We start from the raw sequence: 19,623 nt of genomic DNA, 5'->3' as shown, positions 1-19,623 counted from the left end.
GAGGAGGGGATGGGGGAGGGGGAGGTGGGGAGATCCGGCTAGAGGGGAGGCTCCGACGTCTCCTTCCTTCCTGGTTCCTGCAGCAGCTGCTGCCACCGCTCAGCTTCGTGAGGAGGGAGTCGGTGACTCGGAGGCGGTGACTCAGAGGCAGCGCGGCGCGAGGGCCAAGGAGCACTGGTGTCCATGGACTCTGGGGTAAGGGGGCCGCGTGGCATCAGCTGACATTCCCCGAGAAGAGCTTCCTCCCACCTGAAGCTGATGGGGCTGCTCCACCGTAGACGGGGATGGAAACGGAGGTGGAGGGAGGCACCCACCTGGCTTACCTCGACCCCCCACCTTCTTACTAGAGCCTCCCCCTCCACCCACAAGCAGTGAGGGGCCAGGATCCCACAGGGCCGGGCGAAGGGCACAGAGATACCCGAACCCCGGAAGAGTTTGGGAACTTTCAATGGCTGAATGCAAGAGTTTCCTCCCAGGTCAGCCTCTCGTAGCCTGGACCCCTCTGCCCCGATCTCCTGGCCACCCTCACCCTGCCACGTCCCTGTCCCCTCTGAACCTCGGCTCCGCAGGTGCTTGCTAGCTCCCTAGGAAGATCCGTGCTGCTTCCCCAGCCCAGGCCAGCCTTGCCCCTCCAGTCCCCTCCTCCGGTTCACACACACACAGCTTCGTGCATTATTGATCTTCTGGTGGAGCCAGGGTGGCCAGGGCCGGTGCCAAGGGCGCCTGTGGGCACCGCTGCAGGACCTGAGCGGGCCTTGGCATGTGCATGGCCCCTGCTTCTCCTGCCCACAGTGTCTCCACCAACCCAGTGTCCTGCTCTCTCTGGGTGGGTGGCACTTCCTAGGAGCCCCAAGGACTGGGATGGTAGAAAGGGTATGGTGAAGCCTTGGGAGGGGGCTGTGAGCCAAAGGTGGGAATCCTAGAGGAATGTTGGATAGGAGGAGGCCCAGGGAGAAATGGTGGCTCTCTTAGGCCTCAGTTTTCCTATGCAGAAAATGGGAGCCCAGGAACTAGAGGATATGAATGAAGACTGATTGGTGGGGGCTGGGGGGTGCTCTGCAAGGGTGTCGTGGTAGAGGCGTGTTCAAACCATGGGGGTGGGGGGTCTTGAAGGAAGAAGTGGCTTGTCCAGTCTCTGGATCCCTCTGTCTTTTCTTGGAGCCTCTTCACTCCCCTGCCTCACCTCTGAGCACTCCCAGGGCATCCTCCAAAGAAAGTTCCAGTGTGGCCCAGAGCCCTAGCGTGTATTCCCAAGGCGGGGCTGGGCATGCTTCTTACGGTTTCCTCTCAGCACCAGCCTGTCTGCCGAGCACTAGCTTACCTCTCTGAGCAATGACCGCAATGGAGGGTGTAGGCGGAGACACTTATTCAGGGTGGGGTTGGGACAGAGAGAGGCATGGCAGATGAACAGAGGGTATTGGTGAGCCCTTATCTCAGAGGGTTGGCACCACCAATCTGGTGTCCTGCTCTCGGGGTGGTGGCCCTTCTCAGGGACTATGTGCTAAGGATGTCTCTCTCTTGCCTCAAGGGCCCCCTCAGGACCCGGTGACATCCCTCCCCTTCCACCCTGCTCTACGTCCTCAGCAGGGTGTGGCACTCCCTTCTTCATGGACTTCCAAGAGAGGGACCCTCCCTCCCTGGCCGAGAGCACTCAGTCCTCGAAACCCAGCAGTGTCCAGCAGGTCTGAGGGGGGGGAAGCAGGCAATGGGTGGGCCTAGCTTGGACCAGAGGGGCAGGGGCAGATGTGGTAGTCTCACCCACGCTCCCCTTCCTCTGTCCTGGACTGCAGGCCTTGGAGCTGTGGGAGGTGGTGGAGGAGCCTCAGGGCAGGCTGGGGGCAGAGGGCATTATGCCCGAGAGGCAGGAAGGCCACCTGCTCAAGAAGAGGAAGTGGCCTCTGAAGGGCTGGCACAAGGTAGGGTGGGCAGGGCAGGGGGAGGGGCCTCACATGGGGCCTGATGGGAGTGGCCGGGGAGGCTGCCGGGCAGTGTAGGGTGTTTGTGGGTGGAGAAGAAGTCTACATGTGTGGCTGCCATCTTCCTCACATCCTCTCCTCTTGGCCTCCCCGGTCCTGTTCCTCCTGGACGATATCACAGCGATATTTTGTGCTCGAGGATGGGATCCTTCACTATGCAACAACCCGGCAAGATGTGAGTCAGGGCTGTGGCTCGGGGTCATGGAAGTAGTCTGGCTCCCGAATTCCCTGGGCAGGCAGGGGTATCTGGAGTCAACCAGAGCGGGGTCTGAATCCCAAGATCCACCATTTGTGGGTGTGCCATCTTAGGCAAGTTACTTCCCAGGGCTGGAGCGTCCTCATAGTTAACATGGGGCAGGCACGATCCCCCACGTGAAGGGTTGTCATCTCTGTAAGAACACAAAATAAATGCCCAAGAAATGGGAGCAGGCCAGGTGCGGTGGCTCATGCCTGTAATCCCAGCACTTTGGGAGGCAAAGGTGAGAGGATTGCCTGAGCCTGGGGGTTCAAGACCAGCCTGGGTAACTTGGTGAGACCTCATCTCTACAATAAATCAAAAAATTAGCCAGGCGTGGTGGCATATACTTATAGTTCTAGCTACTTGGAGGGCTCAGGTAGAAGGATCACTGGAGCCCAGCAGGTCGAGGCTACAGTGGCCGTGAGCGTGCCACTGCACTCCAGCCTGGGCGACAGAGTGAGACTCAACTCAGAAAAAAAGGAAAAATAAATAGGAGTGTATTATCCTCATCCATGTCCCATTCTCATTCTCATGTTGGGGACAAGGAACTGAAGGCCTGGACACCAGGTCCTCTTCAGGAAAATATGTCCTTCCATAGCCTTGCAGATTCCTGGGGTGGGAGTACTTTTCCTTGCTCTGTGACGCCCTGGAGTGCAAAATGTGACTTGACATAGTGAAGCATTCTGTACATGGGAGGGTGATTGACGAGTCCCAACTGATAGTGTGACTTGAATATGAGAGTGAACCTGCTGCCTGGCCCTTGAGTCTGGTGTGGCCTCAGGGAGATGGTGGCTCTGTGGCCCTGGGATCCTAAAAGCAGTTCCCTGCCCGCTCCTCCTCCCTGCCCCTCCACCCCAGATCGCCAAGGGGAAACTCCATGGCTCCATTGATGTTCGGCTGTCGGTCATGTCCATCAATAAGAAGGCCCAGCGCATTGACCTTGACACTGAAGACAACATCTACCACCTCAAGGTGATGTCCCTAGGAGGTTGGAGTGTTTTGGTTTCCAGGCTGGCAGAGGCTCTGGGGCATACAGGGGCAGGAACTGAGGGTCTGTGGAGCTTGGGGTTTTTCTGGGAGTTTGGTAGGGAGGACGTTCCCATCCTGTAAAACAGCCAAGAGCAAACCCACCCCTGGTGGGTGCTACATGAACAGGCACCGAGTCAAGGACTCAGATACTTGGGGACCCTGTACTCTGCCTCCCTGTAAGTGGGCTTTGCACAAAAGGGGTGCCTAGGGAGAGACCTTGCCTGCCTGGGGACCAGAGCCCAACTTCTCGCTTCCGGAAAGTGGTCCCTCCCTTCACACAGCCCCTGCCTCTCCACCATTGCAGATCAAATCCCAGGACCTGTTCCAGAGCTGGGTGGCCCAGCTGCGTGCCCACCGCCTGGCTCAGCGCCTAGATTTGCCCCGTGGCCTGCAGCCCAGTACCACTCACTGGAAGGTGAGATGGGCCCTGGGGTGGGGCAGATGACACGGTGATTCAGGGGTGGTGGCTGTGGGTAACTGTGGGACCCAGGGAGGTGGGCGCCATTCACCCTTGGCTCACCCTACAGGTTCCTGGTGCCCAGCTTCCAGCAGTGGCTAATGCTTCCACCCTACCTGGGGTTGGACCTCGGGAGAAGGTGTCTTCTTGGCTGAGGGACAGTGACGGGCTAGACCGCTGCTCTCATGGTGAGGGGCCCCTGGCACAGTGCCACAGCGTGGTGGGACCCACACTGTTGGGTCTAGGTGGCATTAGCAGGAGGGGAAAATATTCCCTCCATCTCTGCCTCAGGTATAGGGGAGACAGCCTCTGCCTCCAAGATGATTAAATCGCTGGGCACAGTGGCTCATGCCTTAATCCAGTACTTTGGGAGGCATAGGCAAGAGGGTTGCTTTAGCACAGGGGTTCAAGACCAGCCTGGGCAATTTGGTAAATCCTCGTCTCTACAATAAATAACAACAACAAAATTAGCTGGGCGTGGTAGTACATGCCTGTAATTCCAGCTACTTGGAAGACTGAGGCAGAAGGATTGCCTGAGCCCAGCAGGTCAACCTAGGTGACAGAGTGAGACTCCAACTCAAAAAAAAAAAGAATCTACTTGGGCCCTCTCCTGGGGAACCCAAATCTTATAGAGGATGGCGGAGCACATAGACAAACATGGACACAGGGCCAGAGTCATGACGAAGAAGATACTGTATGCCAGTGCAGGGGAGGTCCTGAGGAGCAGTGCCAGGAAGGTGCAGTCAAGACTGTGATGTTGGCCCAGAGAGGGAAGTGCAGACCACGTGGAGAGAGATGGTGGGACTTGGGCAGAGGCAGCAGAAGTGAGGCATGGTCTGGAGACAGAGTGGAAATTGGGCTGCAGGCCCTCCTGGGAAACCAGGCGGAGGCCACACAGAGGGAGGCGGGGACTGAGCTGCTTTGGGCTCTTGTGCTGGGGAGGGGCATGGTGTCGGGAGCTTTAGCAGCTGGTGATGTCTTATTCCTTCTCTCCTAGAGCTCTCTGAGTGTCAGGGGAAGCTCCAGGAACTACACAGACTCCTCCAGAGCCTGGAGTCCCTGCACCGAATCCCTTCCGCCCCTGTCATCCCCACACACCAGGTAAGGTCCAGGGATTCTGCCCAGGGCTCTTGATCCCATCACTTCCCCGGGCTGAGTCCTCATTCCTCTTTTTCTTTTTTTTGAGTTGGAGTCTCACTCTTTTGCCCAGGCTGGTGTGCAGTAGCACACTCATGGCCACTGCAGCCTCCATCTGCTGGGCAATCCTTCTGCCTCAGCCTTCCAGGTTGCTGGAACCACAGGCGTGTGCCATCATGCCCAGCTAATTTTTCTTGATTTATTGTAGAGATGAGGTCTCACCAGTTGGCCCAGGCTGGTCTTAAAACCTGCAGGCTTAGGCAATCCTCTCACTTTTGCCTCCCAAAGTGCTGGGATTATAGGTGTGAACCACCGCGCCTAGCCTCCCATCCCTCTATGTTACTGAAGTTTCCTGGAGAGCCGTGAAACTGCCTGGTTGCCTCCTTCCTGCCCCCCACCCCACTCCACGTCCAGTCCAAACTGTGTCAAGACCGTCTCTACTCCTTCTTCGATGACCATGCCTCTGCCAGGGTGTCCATCTTCTTCCTTGGGGATGTCGATTGTCCCTGTCACTTTGCCTGGGCTGCTACACCCTCTGTGCCTGGGTGATCTGTGCCTTCCTCCATGGTCATCTACCTTTCCTGGCCTTTGGTGGCAGCTGCCCCTTTTCCCCATCCTGTGAGTGACTTTGTCTCTACCTTGATTTGCCAGGCCTCAGTGACAACTGAAAGACCCAAGAAGGGGAAACGGACCAGCCGCATGTGGTGCACACAGAGCTTTGCCAAGGATGACTCCATTGGTCGGGTGAGGTGGGGTGCGGACCCCAAGTTGCTGGGGCAGGATGCTCTTAAGGGGGCTGTCCCCTTCAGTCCTTCCCCTTCACCTGCAGGTTGGTCGTCTCCATGGCTCTGTTCCCAACCTGTCACGATACCTGGAGTCTCGGGACTCCTCAAGCCCCCGTGGGCTGCCAGCCCCAGACTACGCCCACCTGCAGCGCAGTTTCTGGGCTCTGGCCCAGAAGGGTGAGTGCATGTTGGAGGTTGGTGGGGAGTGGATGGAAGGGCGAGGAGTCTGATGGTATGTCCCGTCCCGACAGTGCACAGCTCCCTCAGCAGCGTCCTGGCTGCCCTCACCACTGAACGAGACCGACTAAGGGACCTGCACCAGGGTTCAGAGCTGTCAAGGATAGGGGTGAGGCTTGGGGGACAGACAGCTGGTGGGAGGAGGGGTTTGGGGAACAGGGTAGCTGGTGGGAGGAGGGGGCTTGGGGGACACTGTGGCTGGTGGGAGGAGGGGGCTTGGGAAACAGGGCAGTGGTGGGAGGAGGGGAATTGGGGAACAGGGCGGCCAGTGAGAGGAGGGGGCTTGGGGAACAGGGCAGCTGATGGGAGCAGGAGGGGACTTGGGAGACAGGGCGGCCGGTGGGAGGAAGGGGTTTGGGGGACAGAGTAGCTGGTGGAAGGAGGGGGCTTGAGGTCAGGTGGCCATTGGGAAGAGGAGGCTTGGGGGACAGGGCAGCCGGTGGGAGGAAGGGCTTGAGGCTGAGAACTGCAGGCCTTGGGTTTGACAGCGGACGTAGCCTGGGATGGGCTTGGCGAAGCAGTCTCTGCAGAGCCAGATATGGCAGGTTGGGGAGGATCTTCCCCTCCCGGCACCGTCTCCTCACCCTCTCCCTGCAGGTCCCTGAGGCCTCCGCTGGCCAGAGGCGCCTTCATTCTCTGTCCACATCCTCAGACACCACCGCCGACTCCTTCAGTTCCCTCAACCCCGAGGAGGTGTGGAGCCAGGGCGGGCTGAGAGGCCCATTCACCTATGTCTTCCTTTCCAGCAGGGAAGACCCAGGGAGGTGGGCCGGGTTGGTTTTAGTCCTAGAGACCAGGAATACTGGCTCCAATGCCTTCCACATAACCCTGGCAGGAGCTGCATCAGGATCTTAATTACTTTTAATTCAGAGTCCCAGGAGGCAGTGATTCTTACCCTCAAGACAACAGAACTGAGACTCAAATACCCTAATCAATGGGCCCAGGCTGCCACAGTCACAGGCTGAACTGGGACTCAGGGGTTCTGAGCACAGATCCTGGGGCTGTGTTCTGTGGTTTCAAACCTGGCTCCCTTGCCTGCTGGCTGTTTAACCCTGACCCTCAGTGTCCTGATCTGCAAAGTGGGAGTGATAATTGCACCTAGCTCACAGAGTGGGTGTTAGAGTTGAGGGAGTTAATACACACAGTGGGCTTGGGGCAGGGCTCAGAGTCAGTACCCAGAAAGTGTGAGCAATGATGGCACCCGTGTCCCCTACTCCCAGGCCAGGGTTCTTTCCCCTGCACCTTCATACCCACTCCCTCCCCTCTGCCTCTTCTGCTCAGCAGGTGTCAGACCCAGACAGTAGAAGTCCCCAGTCATGCTAGAGGGAACTGTCAGATGAGGGAGAGTTCTCCCCGCCCCCCTCCCCCGACTGGTTGCCCCAGGGCCTGATACCTTTCTGGCTGCTCCCACAGCAAGAAGCTCTGTACATGAAGGGGCGAGAGCTGACCCCCCAGCTGTCCCAGAGCAGCATCCTGTCCCTGGCCGATTCCCATACAGAGTTCTTTGATGCCTGCGAGGTTCTCCTCTCCGCCAGCTCTTCTGAAAACGAGGTGAGGGAGGAGGGAATTTGGCAATGAAGGTGGGTCGGGATGGGACCTTGGGAACATAGGGTGGGGTTCAGAAACTGAAAGCTGTAGGTTCCTCTGTCCTTTCTACCACCTTAGCTGCTACCTCTGGGAACATGTCCAAAACTGTCGGGTTTGTGTGGCCCTACTCAGAAGCCTCTGCTGTGGACTCTCCTCCCAGTTTAATGTGTTTTATCTCCATTGGGTTCTCTTGAAGCTGCTGCCTCAGTTGCAGCCCTAATCATCTTCCTGTGTCCCTGTTTCAGTGCCAGCAGACCCCTGACCCCTCTACCCAGACTCTGGATCTCAGTCATCCCTAACTTCCCTTCCCTCTGTGTCCTGCCGAGTCCCTGAGCTCTCTCCCCCCAATTTGTAGGGCCCAGCCCTTCCCCTCCCAAGGTGGCTGGGGACACTTGGTGATGCCAGGCCACCCAGGGAAGTGTCTTAGGGCTCAGCACCCCCAATACATTCTCTTCCCCTTCCCACCAAAGGGCTAGCTGGGCAGAGTCTTGCTAGGTCCTGGGCACTGCCCAGCTGCCCAGGGGAGGCCCAGTCTGCCCGGCCTATCATCTGTCCCGGCCCAGGGCTCCGAGGAGGAGGAGTCATGCACCAGTGAAATCACCACCAGCCTGTCTGAGGAGGTGCTGGACTTCAGGGGAGCTGAGCGCTGTCAGAAAGGTGCCAGTGGGCGTGTGGGCAGAGAGGGGCTGGAGGGGATGGAAAAGCAGGGTTGTTCATGGCCCAGGCCCCACATGGAGGCTGTCCCTTGCTAAGACTAGTGGGCTAATAGCTTTGGTGCTGACCCCAGAGGTGAACCAGGAGCTGAGGAAGGCTAAGCCATGAGCTGGGGAACGTTCCAGGAGCACTCTGGGAGGTGGGGGGAATGGGCTGGGCACTGGCCTCAGTCCCAGGAGGTTGGGAAGGCTTGCATAAGGTCCAAGAGAGGCAAAGGAGGGTGGGCGTGGTGGCTCATGGCTATAATCCCAGCACTTTGGGAGGCCGAGGTAAGAGGGTTGCTTGAGCCCACGGGTTGGAGATTAGCCCTGGCAACTTGGTGAGACCTCATCTCTACAATAAATCAAAAAATTAGCTGGGCGTGGTGGCGCATGCCTGTAGTTCCAGCTACTTGGAAGACTGAGGTGGAAGCATTGCCCGAGCCCAGCAGGTCGAGGCTGCAGTGGCTGGGAGCGTGCTACTGCCCTTCAGCCTGGGTGACAGAGTGAGACTCCAACTCAAAAAACAAACAAAAAAAGAGAGGCAAAGGACCACACTTGGCATCTTGTTAGGAGTGTGGCTTCAGACCTGTCACTTTACTTCTCAGAGCCTATTTCCTCATTTATAAAATGGGTGAATAATCAGTATCTGTGTCTATAAAGGCGATAGAAGGCAAAGTTGAGGACTCAGGAAGTGCTGCCAGGGTGTGGGGTTTCTGGCAGTGGGAACTGTCCTCTCTGAGTGGCTTCCGACCCTGCTGTCCACCTCAGACACTGGGAGCTCACCAAAAGTTAGATTCCTGCCCAGACATGGTGGCTCATGCCTGTAGTCCCAAAACTTTGGGAGGCCAAGGCAGGGGGATTGCTTGAGCCCAAGGGTTTGTGACCAGCCTGGGCAACATAAAGAGACCCTGTCTCTACAAAAAATTTTTTAAAAATTGGCTGAATGTGGTGATACATGCCTGTAGTCCCAGCTACTTTGAGCCCAGGAGTTTGAGGCTGCAGTGATTGAGCCACTGTACTTCAGTCTAGGTGACAGAGCAAGACCCTATCTCTAGCAACAACAACAACAACAAAGGTTAGATCACCAGTCATCCTGCCGCGTGCTGGGGTGTGGGTGCCCAGACGGAGAGTGACTTGGCAGAGTGGGTCCCAGGGGGGTGTGTTCCAGGGAGAGCCGCAGGGCCGCCTCGCCGCCGCTGCCTGCCGGCAGCCAGTGGACCCGGGGCTGACGTGAGCCTGTGGAACATACTGCGCAACAACATTGGCAAGGACCTGTCCAAGGTGTCAATGCCCGTGCAGCTCAACGAGCCGCTCAACACCCTGCAGCGGCTCTGTGAAGAGCTGGAGTACAGCAGCCTCCTGGACCAGGCCAGCCGCATGGCCGACCCCTGCGAGCGCATGGTACTCACTCCCATCCCCGTGGCCTCTTCCTCCCCGGGGCCCCTGTCTCCCAGAAAATCCTGGCCAGGCTGTTCCTTGCTGCTGGAGTTCCACCCCAAGACCCCAGGCCCTGCGCACGGGAGGGTCACCCGTCCTCAGTCCCTGCCCCCTGCCACCCGCAGGTGTACATCGCCGCCTTTGCGGTCTCTGCCTACTCCTCTACTTACCACCGGGCAGGCTGCAAGCCCTTCAACCCTGTCCTGGGGGAGACCTACGAATGTGAGCGGCCTGACCGAGGCTTCCGCTTCATCAGTGAGCAGGTGTGAGTCCCCAGAGAAGAGGACTGGCCTCAAGTGGCAGGCGTGGGAGGGGAGCGTTGGCAGTTGACTCTGCAAGCTCTGGCCCGTGCTGTGATGTGGAACACTCAGCTCCAAGACTTTCCCGGTTCAGTGTCCCCCTTGAAATGGAGTTCCTGGCTCATGTCCTGAGGCCTAGCTGGGAGCCTGGAAGCCATGACTGGGAAGGTGTCCTCTGTGGGGGTGATCTTGGGCTGGGATGACTTGGAGGATGCATTGGAGGGAACCAGGAGTACAGGGGTGGGCTGTTCCTTCTAGACTGCATGGGGAGCAGTTGGGAAAGTTAGAGATTGGCTGGAAGACAAGGCGGGCCAGACCCTGAGGAGCCCTGGTTAGGGAAGGGGCTCTGGGGTTTTGCGTGTTTATTTTTAAGTCCTGAAGGCAGTGGGGGTCACAGAGGGCTGAAACAGTAGAGAGGAAGGATCAGCATCACAGGGTGCGAGACACACTCAAGCAGGGCTGGGATGGTAGCAGAGGCCACGAGGGGCCGTTCTGTCATTTCCATAAGAGCTGGTGAGGACCTGTGTTTAGGATGAGGCACGCAGAGTTCAAGGGTGACAGACTCGGTGGTCAGCAGGAGGTCCCCACGTGTAGGGGATGGGGAAGTGGTCTGCGAGAGGGAAAGGCTGGGGATTCTCCTCCATCTGGTCTGGGGATTCAGTGGGCACGTAGAGGTGCCAGTTAGTGAGATGGAAGAACCTGAATTAGGGAGCACATTGTCCATGTGGGCCTGGCTTCTGCAGGGAGATCTTGGGGGGTCTGGACTCAGTGGGCCCGGAGCTCCCAGAGAGCACCCAGTGGAGCTAACAGATGGGGAGTGGCCAGCTTAGAGAGAGGGGGAAGTCACGGAGGTTTGCCCTGAGAGGACTGTCCTGGGGAGGACTATCCCTGGGAGGACTACCCCTGGGAGGACTGCTCAGGTGTCTGGGGAGGAAGAGAGCCAGAAGGGGCACTGGTGGAAGGAGGGCCGGTCCCTGGAACCTAAGGAGTTTCCTTGGCTTCCTGAACAATGAAGGTTTCAGAGAAGGGGTTGGGCGGAGTTAAAAGAAAAATGCGGAGGGTGTTGGTTGGAGTTAAAAGAAAAGTGCAGACTATTTCCAATCACTTTTACCATGAGAGAAAGAGGAGAGGATGGCAGTTGTGGGGGGGGCGGGGATGAAGGTTGAGGCAGTTGGTTTGTTTGCTTGTTTAGACTTTAGGTGTTTTTGGAAACATGGTGAAAAACGTACATAGTACAACAGTGTGTACGGTAGAGACTAAGCCTCCCCCATCCCAGCCCTCTGAGGGAACTGCTGCCACCAGTTTTTGGGAATCCTCCCAGAAATGTTTCACGGATATGCGAGCAACGATGTATGTGTCTAGAAAGGGAAGGTTTGCTATTTTTTAAGGTGGAAGGGACAGATGATCTTGATATATTCAGAGAGAAGGCGAAATAAAGAGGGAAAGATTGAAGGTGAAGGAGTGGGGGATGGGAGGAGCCAGGGGCGGTGGAGGAAGGGTGGGTGCAGCCTGGAGGAGCACAGGAGGCTGCAGGGGCAGGGAGCGGGTGGAGCAGGGTGACTGAGGCCGAGGGGAGAGAGCTGCCCTTTCCCCGTTTTCCTCTGGCTGTTGGGGGGTGACTGAGGGTCTGAAGGGGCTACGTTGGGCCTAGGTCCTCAGAGGAAGATTGCTAAGGGGATGCCCAGGGGCCGGAAGTGGAACTTTGTAGAATTAGCCATTTCCCAGCATGGGCCATGTCTGTGTTTTGGTGGCAGGGTCAGAGCCAGGGGTGGACAGATGAGGCTGGTGCTGGCACTTCTGGTGAGTGGTGGGGCAGGTGGTTGGGAGTATTAGGTGAGAGTGGCGTGATGGGCAGGATACAGCTGAATGACCACAAGAAAGCGGCAGCCGGGGCCTAGGAATCTTGGCCAGAGCCATGGGAAACAGGGAACAGAGAGAGGCAAAGCAGGCTGTGGGATATAGCTGAAGGTTCCAGATGTAGAGCTGTTCCAAGTGAGGACAAGGCCAAGTGTTTCCAAGGGTGTGGTGTGGAGGTTGCCGGTGATGGTCAGCTTTAGGGCGGAGTGGGAGGAATGGTTTAGGGAAGAGGATCGTTGGGGAGGGCTGGGTTTCAGGCAGGGCATGGAGTGGAGGCACCACGTGTCACTGTTAGGGGGAACTTTTCAGGCTTGAGCAGGGCTTCTGGAGGACACCATAGACAGGTCGGCCAGGGTGGCTCCAGAGAGGTGTGTGAGCAGGAAGGCAGACCAGGCCAGATGTGGTGGCTCAGACCTGTAATCCCAGGGCCTTGGGCGGTTGAGGTGGGAGGCCAGGGGTTCATGACCAGCCTGGACAACAACACAAGACCCCATTTCTACAAAAAAAGGAGAGAGAGAAAGAAAGAAAGAAAAAAGAGAGACCACAGGGACTTCGTGGGAAGAAGAGAGGAGAGTGGATTTGGGTGATGGCCAAAGACGACAGGATGACCTGGAACTAACTGGTCTTCTCCCCTTCTGCAGGGAAACTGGGGGTGGGGGGAGGGGACTTTGAGGGGCTTGATGTCTGGAGCAGACCCAAGGTCCTTGGGGACAGCCTCAAGAGAACTCCTTTGCTCCCCAAGGTCTCCCACCATCCCCCCATCTCGGCTTGCCACGCAGAGTCTGAGAACTTCACCTTCTGGCAAGGTGAGTGGGGGTGGGGGCAGTGTGGGGAGTCAGTGGTAAAGGGCAGACGGAGAGGGGCTGGAACATCCTTGTCTCCCCTGTTTTCTCTCCCTCTTCCAACCCATCTGCAGACATGAAATGGAAGAACAAGTTCTGGGGCAAATCCCTGGAGATTGTGCCTGTGGGGACAGTCAACGTCAGCCTGCCCAGGTGGGTATTCTTAAACCTTCAGCCCACAGGCCATCCTCCTGGCTGGAGATGGGGAGGGCCTTAGGGACAGGTAGAAGGGTCTGGTGCTTGTATCTTTTACACCTATATTTACAGCAGTTGCCAATAAAGAATGATAGAAAAAGCCTTAGAACACAGAGCTGGAAGGGCCTGCTAAAGTCATCTGACTCAGTGGCTTTCATACTTTTTTGACCATGACTCACAATAAGAAACGCATTTGAGACTTCAAGCCAGTGCACGTGCACGCACACAAACATAGAAACCTAAATTGATTTCAGGAATCATGGGTCACAAACCACATTTGAAAAACCCTCCTCCAGTTCATTTTACAGGCGAGAGACTGGAGTCAGGAAGCAAGGGAGCTTACTGAGAGTGGTTTGGGAGTTGGCTAGAAGCCAGGAGAGGGGGTGGGAGAGATCCCAGATTTTGGAGTCAGAAATCCCAGGTGGGAGTCTTGGTTCTGTCACTTACCAGTGACGCAAGCAGTCGAAAGATTTGGTGCCTCCACTCCTTGAGCCTGTGCATCTGTAGAACGAGAATAATAGTGCCCGAGAGAGGTGGGAACAAAATAGGATGGTCCGTGTGCACGGACCTGCTGTGGTCCCTGGCACCCAAGGGCCTGGACCCCTTACGTGTTTTTAGCTCCATGACTGAGGCCCACAGGAGCTTCGTTAATGATTAGAGATGTGTTCATTGGATGCATTCTGTGAAGGCGGCTCTGCCTTGTAAATACAAGTCCTCCTTCCGCAGAGCCGGATCCAGGACCCCAGCTCCCTCCACAGACCCATGTGACCTGCCCCAGCGAGACAGGTGCCCCCAACTCACTTGTTCCCCAGGGCCAGCCAGCTGCCCTCCCAGCCCTGTCTCTCTCAGGTTCGGGGACCACTTCGAGTGGAACAAGGTGACATCGTGCATTCACAACATCCTGAGTGGCCAGCGCTGGATCGAGCACTATGGGGAGGTGCTCATCCGAAACACACAGGACAGCTCCTGCCACTGCAAGATCACCTTCTGCAAGGTGGGTGCCCTCCCGACCCTGCCTGGCCATCCCCAGCAGCCTCTGCAGGTTGCCCCAGGTAGGGAGTGCGGGGAAAGGGCACCTCCCTAAGCCCCGCCTTCACCCCCAGGCCAAGTACTGGAGCTCCAATGTCCATGAGGTGCAGGGAGCCGTGTTCAGCCGGAGCGGCCGTGTCCTCCACCGACTCTTCGGGAAGTGGCACGAGGGGCTATACCGGGGACCCCCACCTGGTGGCCAGTGCATCTGGAAACCCAGTAAGTGGTGTGTTCAGAGAGGGCAGGGCAGTGCTGAAGGTAGCCATGACATGGCCCACCTGCTCACGCCCCTGCCTTCCCCCAGACTCAATGCCCCAAGACCATGAGCGAAACTTCGGCTTCACTCAGTTTGCCTTGGAGCTGAATGAGCTAACGACAGAGCTGAAACGGTCACTGCCTTCCACTGACACGAGGCTCCGGCCAGACCAGAGGTCAGTACCAGAGGGGCACCACCCTGGAACCCCTGCTGGCTCCCTCCTCACAGGTTTCCGCAGAGCTGGGACTTTGTCCTGCCCTCACCGAATTGAGGGAAGCATGGTCTGTGTGGGAGACAGAGCTGGCAGGGACAGAGACCTTGGATCGGGACCCCTCGGGTGGGCATTCTCGCTAACTACGATGCGGATCTTCAGGTACCTGGAGGAGGGGAACATCCAGGCTGCTGAGGCCCAGAAGAGAAGGATCGAGCAGCTGCAGCGAGACAGGCGCAAGGTGATGGAAGAGAACAACATCGTCCACCAGGCTCGCTTCTTCAGGTGCCACAGGACACCCACACTCCCCACAGGACACCCCCAATGCCCGCAGGACACCCTCAATGCCCACAGGGCACTCCCAATGCCTGCAGGATACTCCCAATACCCAGGACACCTGCACTCCCCACAGGACACCCCCAATACATAAGATACTCCCAATACACAAGACACCCCACTGCCTACAGGACACCCCCAATACACAGGATACCCCACTGCCCACAAGACACCCCCAATGTCCACAGGATAATCCCAATACACAGGACATCTCCAGTGCCCACAAGACACCCCCAGTATACAGTCTCGCCCTCCACCCTGTGCTCCTGTGGGCCAGGCCCCTTCCCCACAAGCCCAGCCTAGAGTGGGGTAGGCACGGGAGGCAGAGCCCCGGGACCTCAGCTTTCCCTCCGGGGGTGGCCCCTCTCACTGCCGCCCACCTCCTCTCCAGGCGGCAGACGGACAGCAGCGGGAAGGAGTGGTGGGTGACCAACAACACCTACTGGAGGCTGCGGGCCGAGCCAGGCTACGGGAACCTGGACGGGGCGGTGCTCTGGTAGCCCCGGCCCCAGAGGCAGGAGGCTCTGGTTCCTCATTCCTCCTGCCTCCACCCCCTCCACGGACACATGGATGAGGCCAGGCTCCCCCTCACTGCCCTTGAGACCAAAGGGGCAGCTCTGGCCCTCTCTCCCCTCTGCTGGCCAGAGGGGCTGCCTCTCTGCCCATTTCCCTACCCCACGGTTTGGGGTGAGAAGCAGAACCTGTTTCCCCAATGTTATTGTCCCAGACAACCGGCATGTAAGACCCTTCTGGCTCTGTCATCCCCTTCCTGTCCCTCTTGGGGCGCTTGGGGGTGACTCCAGGCTCCCAGGATCTGTCCCCCATTTCAGTGCCTTCCTAGGATGCAGGGGGCTCCTTGATGCTCCCCAGGCTTTCTATGCCCAGGGCTCTGCCCTGGCTGTGAGGTTGGAGTGAGTGAGGGAGAGGAGATGGCCTTTTCTCCCCACCCCCTCCGCCCCTCCCCAGGCCCTGTTCCAGCCTCCCCCCCCCCCCCCCCCGGCCTTCCCTCCTGTTCTCCTGGACCCCTTCTCCCAGACTGCAAAGCGCCTGCAGCTTCCAGCTCCTTCGTTCCTGGCCCTCAAGTGATTCCCTCCTGACTCAGCTCCCCGGAGTGGAGGAGCTGCCTGAGGCGCCTGGCCTCCACCCCTGGCAGAGAGTGCACAGGTGTGAGTGTGAGTTTGCATAGGAGACTGTGCGTGTGCGTGTGTGTGTGTGCCAGGTCCTGCTTGCAGGCAAGCAGGGCTCCCTCGTGTAGCCTGGACGTCCCCCGCTGGGTGTCCACCACCGTTGCTGCTCTCTTTCTCACAGTCTGCCTCTGACCGAGGTGACTCGCTATGACATTCCAAGCTCCAATAAAGACCGTCCCAGACTTTGGCCTGTGACCATTCATTGACAAACACGTGTACTCATTGGAAGGCTCGCAGCCACTGTCATGGGATGAATGAGTCGTGGCCCCAGAGAGGTACGTTCCCAGACCCCAGGACATGTGCATGTGGCCTTATTTGCAAGTCAGGTCTTTGCAGATAGAATCAGGTTAAAATGGGGTCATACTGGGTTACGGTGCTCTACTCCGGTGACGGCTGTCCTTATAAGTAGAGGGAAACTTGGGCACACAGACACAAGGGAGGTAACTGTGTGAAATGCAAGGACACACGGGAGTAGGCATGTGGAGACGTAGGCAGACCTGGAGCGATGCCTCTGCCAGCCAGGAATGCCAGGGAGTGCTGGCAACCACCAGAAACTGCAGAGAGACCTAGAGGGAGGCTGGGGAGAGAGCCTCCCTCCGAACCTCCAGGGAGGAGCCATGTCTGCTAACACCTTGATTTCAGAATTTTGGCCTCAACTGCGAGAGAATATCTTGTTTGAAGCCATCCCTATGGGGTAGCTCTAGGACATGAATACAGCCCCACTCACCTGAGCTAAAAGCCTAGACGTCATCTCCCCCTGGTCCTCACACCCATCACTTCTGCCCCAGCTGTCTCTCTACTCCGGCCCTTTCTCTCCATTGCACCTATCTAGGCTGGGCCTGCATCAACTCTTGCCTGGACTATTGCAGTAGCCCCCAGGGTGGTATTTCTGGCCTTCTTAACATATACCCACTGCTTCCCAGTGCCTAGAGGAAAAATCCAAACCTCCAGTTGGGAGAAAACTTCATGGTCCCTGTCCGCTGTCCGGCACAGAGCACTGACCCCACGGACTCAGCACCCTGTCAGGTCTGTGTCATTCCCTCACCCCGCCAAGATCAGTGAGTGCTCCAGGAAGGGTGGGAGGGAGTGGAAGGAGAACAGACAACTGTAGGTCCTCCCCACAACCCCCACACCCAGTGCTGAGTCCAACCCAGCTCTGTTAGTACAAAGCTGCATGGCCTTGGTTAAGTGTCTTGCCTTTCTGCTCAGGGGACTTCCATCCCTCACTGGCTTCTTTTGCATTTTTTTTTTTTTTTGAGTGGGAGTCTCTGTTGCTCAGGCTGGAGTGCAGTGGCACACTAACAGCCACCGCAGCCTCGACCTGCTGGGCTCAGGCGATCTTTCTGTCTCAGCCTTCTAAGTAGCCAGAATCACAGGTGCCTGCTACTATGCCTGGCTTTTTTTTTTTTTTTTTTTAATTGTAGAAACGAGGTCCCACCAAGTTGTCTTGAGAATTGTCTGAGCTCAGGCAATTCTCGCCTCAGCCTCCCAAAATGCTGGGATTACAAGCTTGAGCCACCTCACCTGGCCTTCTTTTGCATCTTAAAGGAGCATCTCTGGAGTGCCCCCCCCCAGCTTATTAACTCTCTCCTAACTTCACAGCCCTACCCACCCCTGCCCCCCCACAACAACAGCCCACCTCAGTCCTGCTCTGGTCTGATTAGTGTCCCAAGAGGAAGTCATGCTCTCTTGGGAGACTCTGTCATCCTTTACTTCTCCCCTCCTCACCCCAGTGGAGGATATTCATGGTAATTCATGTTTCCACAATTTGTTGATGAAGATTGTCAAACATGAACACACTCGTGCTGACACCACATGCCAGAAATAACCTCAGCCCATTCTAAAAACAGCGAAGGCCTGCACACAGTCAGGATCTTTTTGAACAATGTGCACTGCCCTCTTCCCGACCCTTTCTCCTCAGAGCAACTCAGCACGTGACAGACCAGTCTGTGTCCAACTTCCACGTTTTTTTTTCAGTTGGAGTCTCACTCTGTCACCTAGGTGGGAGTACAGTGGTATGGTCACGGCCACCACAGCCTTGACCTTCTGGACTCAGGCGATCCTTCTGCTTCAACCTTCCAAGTAGCTAGAACTACAGACACATGCCACCACACCTGGCTAATTTTTTTTTTTAAATTATTGTAGAGATGAGGTCTCGCCAAGTTGCCCAGGCTGGTCTTGAACTTTGGGCTCAGGCAATCCTCTCATCTCGGCCTCCCAAAGTGCTGGGATTATAGGTATGAGCCACTGCGTCCGGCCAACATCCACATATTTTAAGAAGTGGAGTTTAAGGCCAGGCGCGGTGGCTCATGCCTGTAATCCCAGCACTTTGGTAGGAGGAGGTGAGAGGATTGCCTGAGTCCAGGAGGTCGAGATCAGCCCGCACAACTTGGTGAGACCTCGTGTCTACAATAAATTTTTAAAAATTAGCCAGGCTTGGTGGTGCACGCCTGTAGTTCCAGCCACTTGGAAGACTGAGGCGGAAGGCAGCCATGGGTTCAGGGAGCTGTATCACCTCCTGGCCACCGGGAAGACCAGGCTAGGGGTGCCCTCGGCAGTGGCCTGGGAAGGAAGGGTGGCAGCTTCTTCCAAATGTCCCATGGGAGCACTGATCACCATTGGGCTTTGGGGCAGGTCAACACAGACCCAGACCTCCTGGCCTTGGTTGGAGGATACGGCAGGGGCAGGCCTGGGGCAAAGGGGAGGAGTCTGGGGCTTAATGGGCCCAAATCTTGACTCAGCTTGGAGCAGACCAGTGTCCAAAGCCAGGGACCCACCCCTCTATGAACAAAGTAGGACAGTGTTGGACACTAGGGAAATGCTTGGACCGAACAATGGTAGCAGAGAGAGAGAGAAGGGTAGACAACAGGCGCCACAGTCCTCACGTCAGCTGCTTGGACTCTCCAACCCCATACTGCTCTCCCTAGAGACATGCATTTATTTATTTATTCATTGATTTAATTGGGTTGGGGTCTCACTCTGTCACCTAGGCTGGAGTGCAGTGGCACAATCACAGCTCACTGTAGCCTTGATCTCCTGGGCTCAGGGGATCCTCCCACCTCAGCCTCCCGAGTAGCTGGGACTACAGGCGTGCACCTCCATTCCTGGCTGATTTAAAAAAATTTAAAAATAGAGATAAGGGCTCACTATATTGTCCAGGCTGGTCTGGAACTCCCGGACTCAAGCAATCCTTCTGCCTTGGCTTCCCAAAGTGCTGGGATTACAGGTGTGAGCCACTGTGCCTGGCCTTTAAAAAAAAAATTTAGCTATTTAACCTGGGCTGAATGGGGCAAAAAAGTAAAAAATACATTTGCTGCATTTTCTGCATAAAAGGTGTGCACATGTGTGTGTAATACACAACAAGGGAGGGGAAAGAGCACTATACTGGTTGAGGGGCTAGGGCCTTCACCGTGAGGTCAGGGTGAGGATCCCACTTACCCTGATGCTAGAGTGGGTGTTTGAGGAGGGATGAGGCAACCAGGCCAGCACTGTACCTCCCTGCTTCCCCACATGGCACATAGCCAAGGAGGATGTGTGTAGGGGGTTCCCACCCTTTCTGTTTTGGGGAGAAGGAAGGTGTATGGACAGTGATAGAAAACCCGCGGCCCCCGATTAATCTTTACATCTGACCTCAATTCCACCAGCACGGGTCTGCCCCTGGAAGGGTACATGGCTCTCCTTTCTAGGCTGTCCTAGTCTAGTCCCTTGCACGGGCACCTTCAAGATCTTTCATTTTGGCTGGGTGCGGTAGCTCACAGCTGTAATCCCAGCGCTTCGGGAGGCCAAGGTTGGAGGCTCGCTTGAACCCAGGAGTTTGGGACCAGCCTAGACAA

The 19,623-nt window shown here is 56.8% G+C and overlaps 1 protein-coding gene across 1 annotated transcript; it reads left to right on the top strand.

Annotated features, from left to right (window-relative positions):
* Positions 1-32: 32 nt before the first annotated feature.
* Positions 33-15,977, top strand: OSBPL7 (oxysterol binding protein like 7). Its single transcript, XM_008073895.1, has 23 exons — positions 33-195; positions 1,529-1,682; positions 1,791-1,916; positions 2,098-2,151; positions 3,073-3,186; positions 3,548-3,658; positions 3,771-3,888; positions 4,698-4,801; positions 5,489-5,581; positions 5,667-5,799; positions 5,874-5,968; positions 6,457-6,552; positions 7,273-7,410; positions 8,010-8,103; positions 9,295-9,542; positions 9,704-9,841; positions 12,477-12,540; positions 12,651-12,729; positions 13,621-13,765; positions 13,875-14,019; positions 14,105-14,231; positions 14,430-14,552; positions 14,995-15,977. The coding sequence occupies exons 2-23, from the start codon at positions 1,608-1,610 to the stop codon at positions 15,101-15,103; spliced, it is 2,529 nt and encodes an 842-aa protein (XP_008072086.1). The 5' UTR covers positions 33-195; positions 1,529-1,607; the 3' UTR covers positions 15,104-15,977.
* Positions 15,978-19,623: the final 3,646 nt, after the last annotated feature.

Source organism: Carlito syrichta, unplaced genomic scaffold, assembly GCF_000164805.1.
Source record: "Carlito syrichta isolate Samal-C Ts95f unplaced genomic scaffold, Tarsius_syrichta-2.0.1 Scaffold316209, whole genome shotgun sequence".
Taxonomy (NCBI): domain Eukaryota; kingdom Metazoa; phylum Chordata; class Mammalia; order Primates; family Tarsiidae; genus Carlito; species Carlito syrichta.
This window is presented reverse-complemented; position numbering and strand designations above follow the sequence as displayed.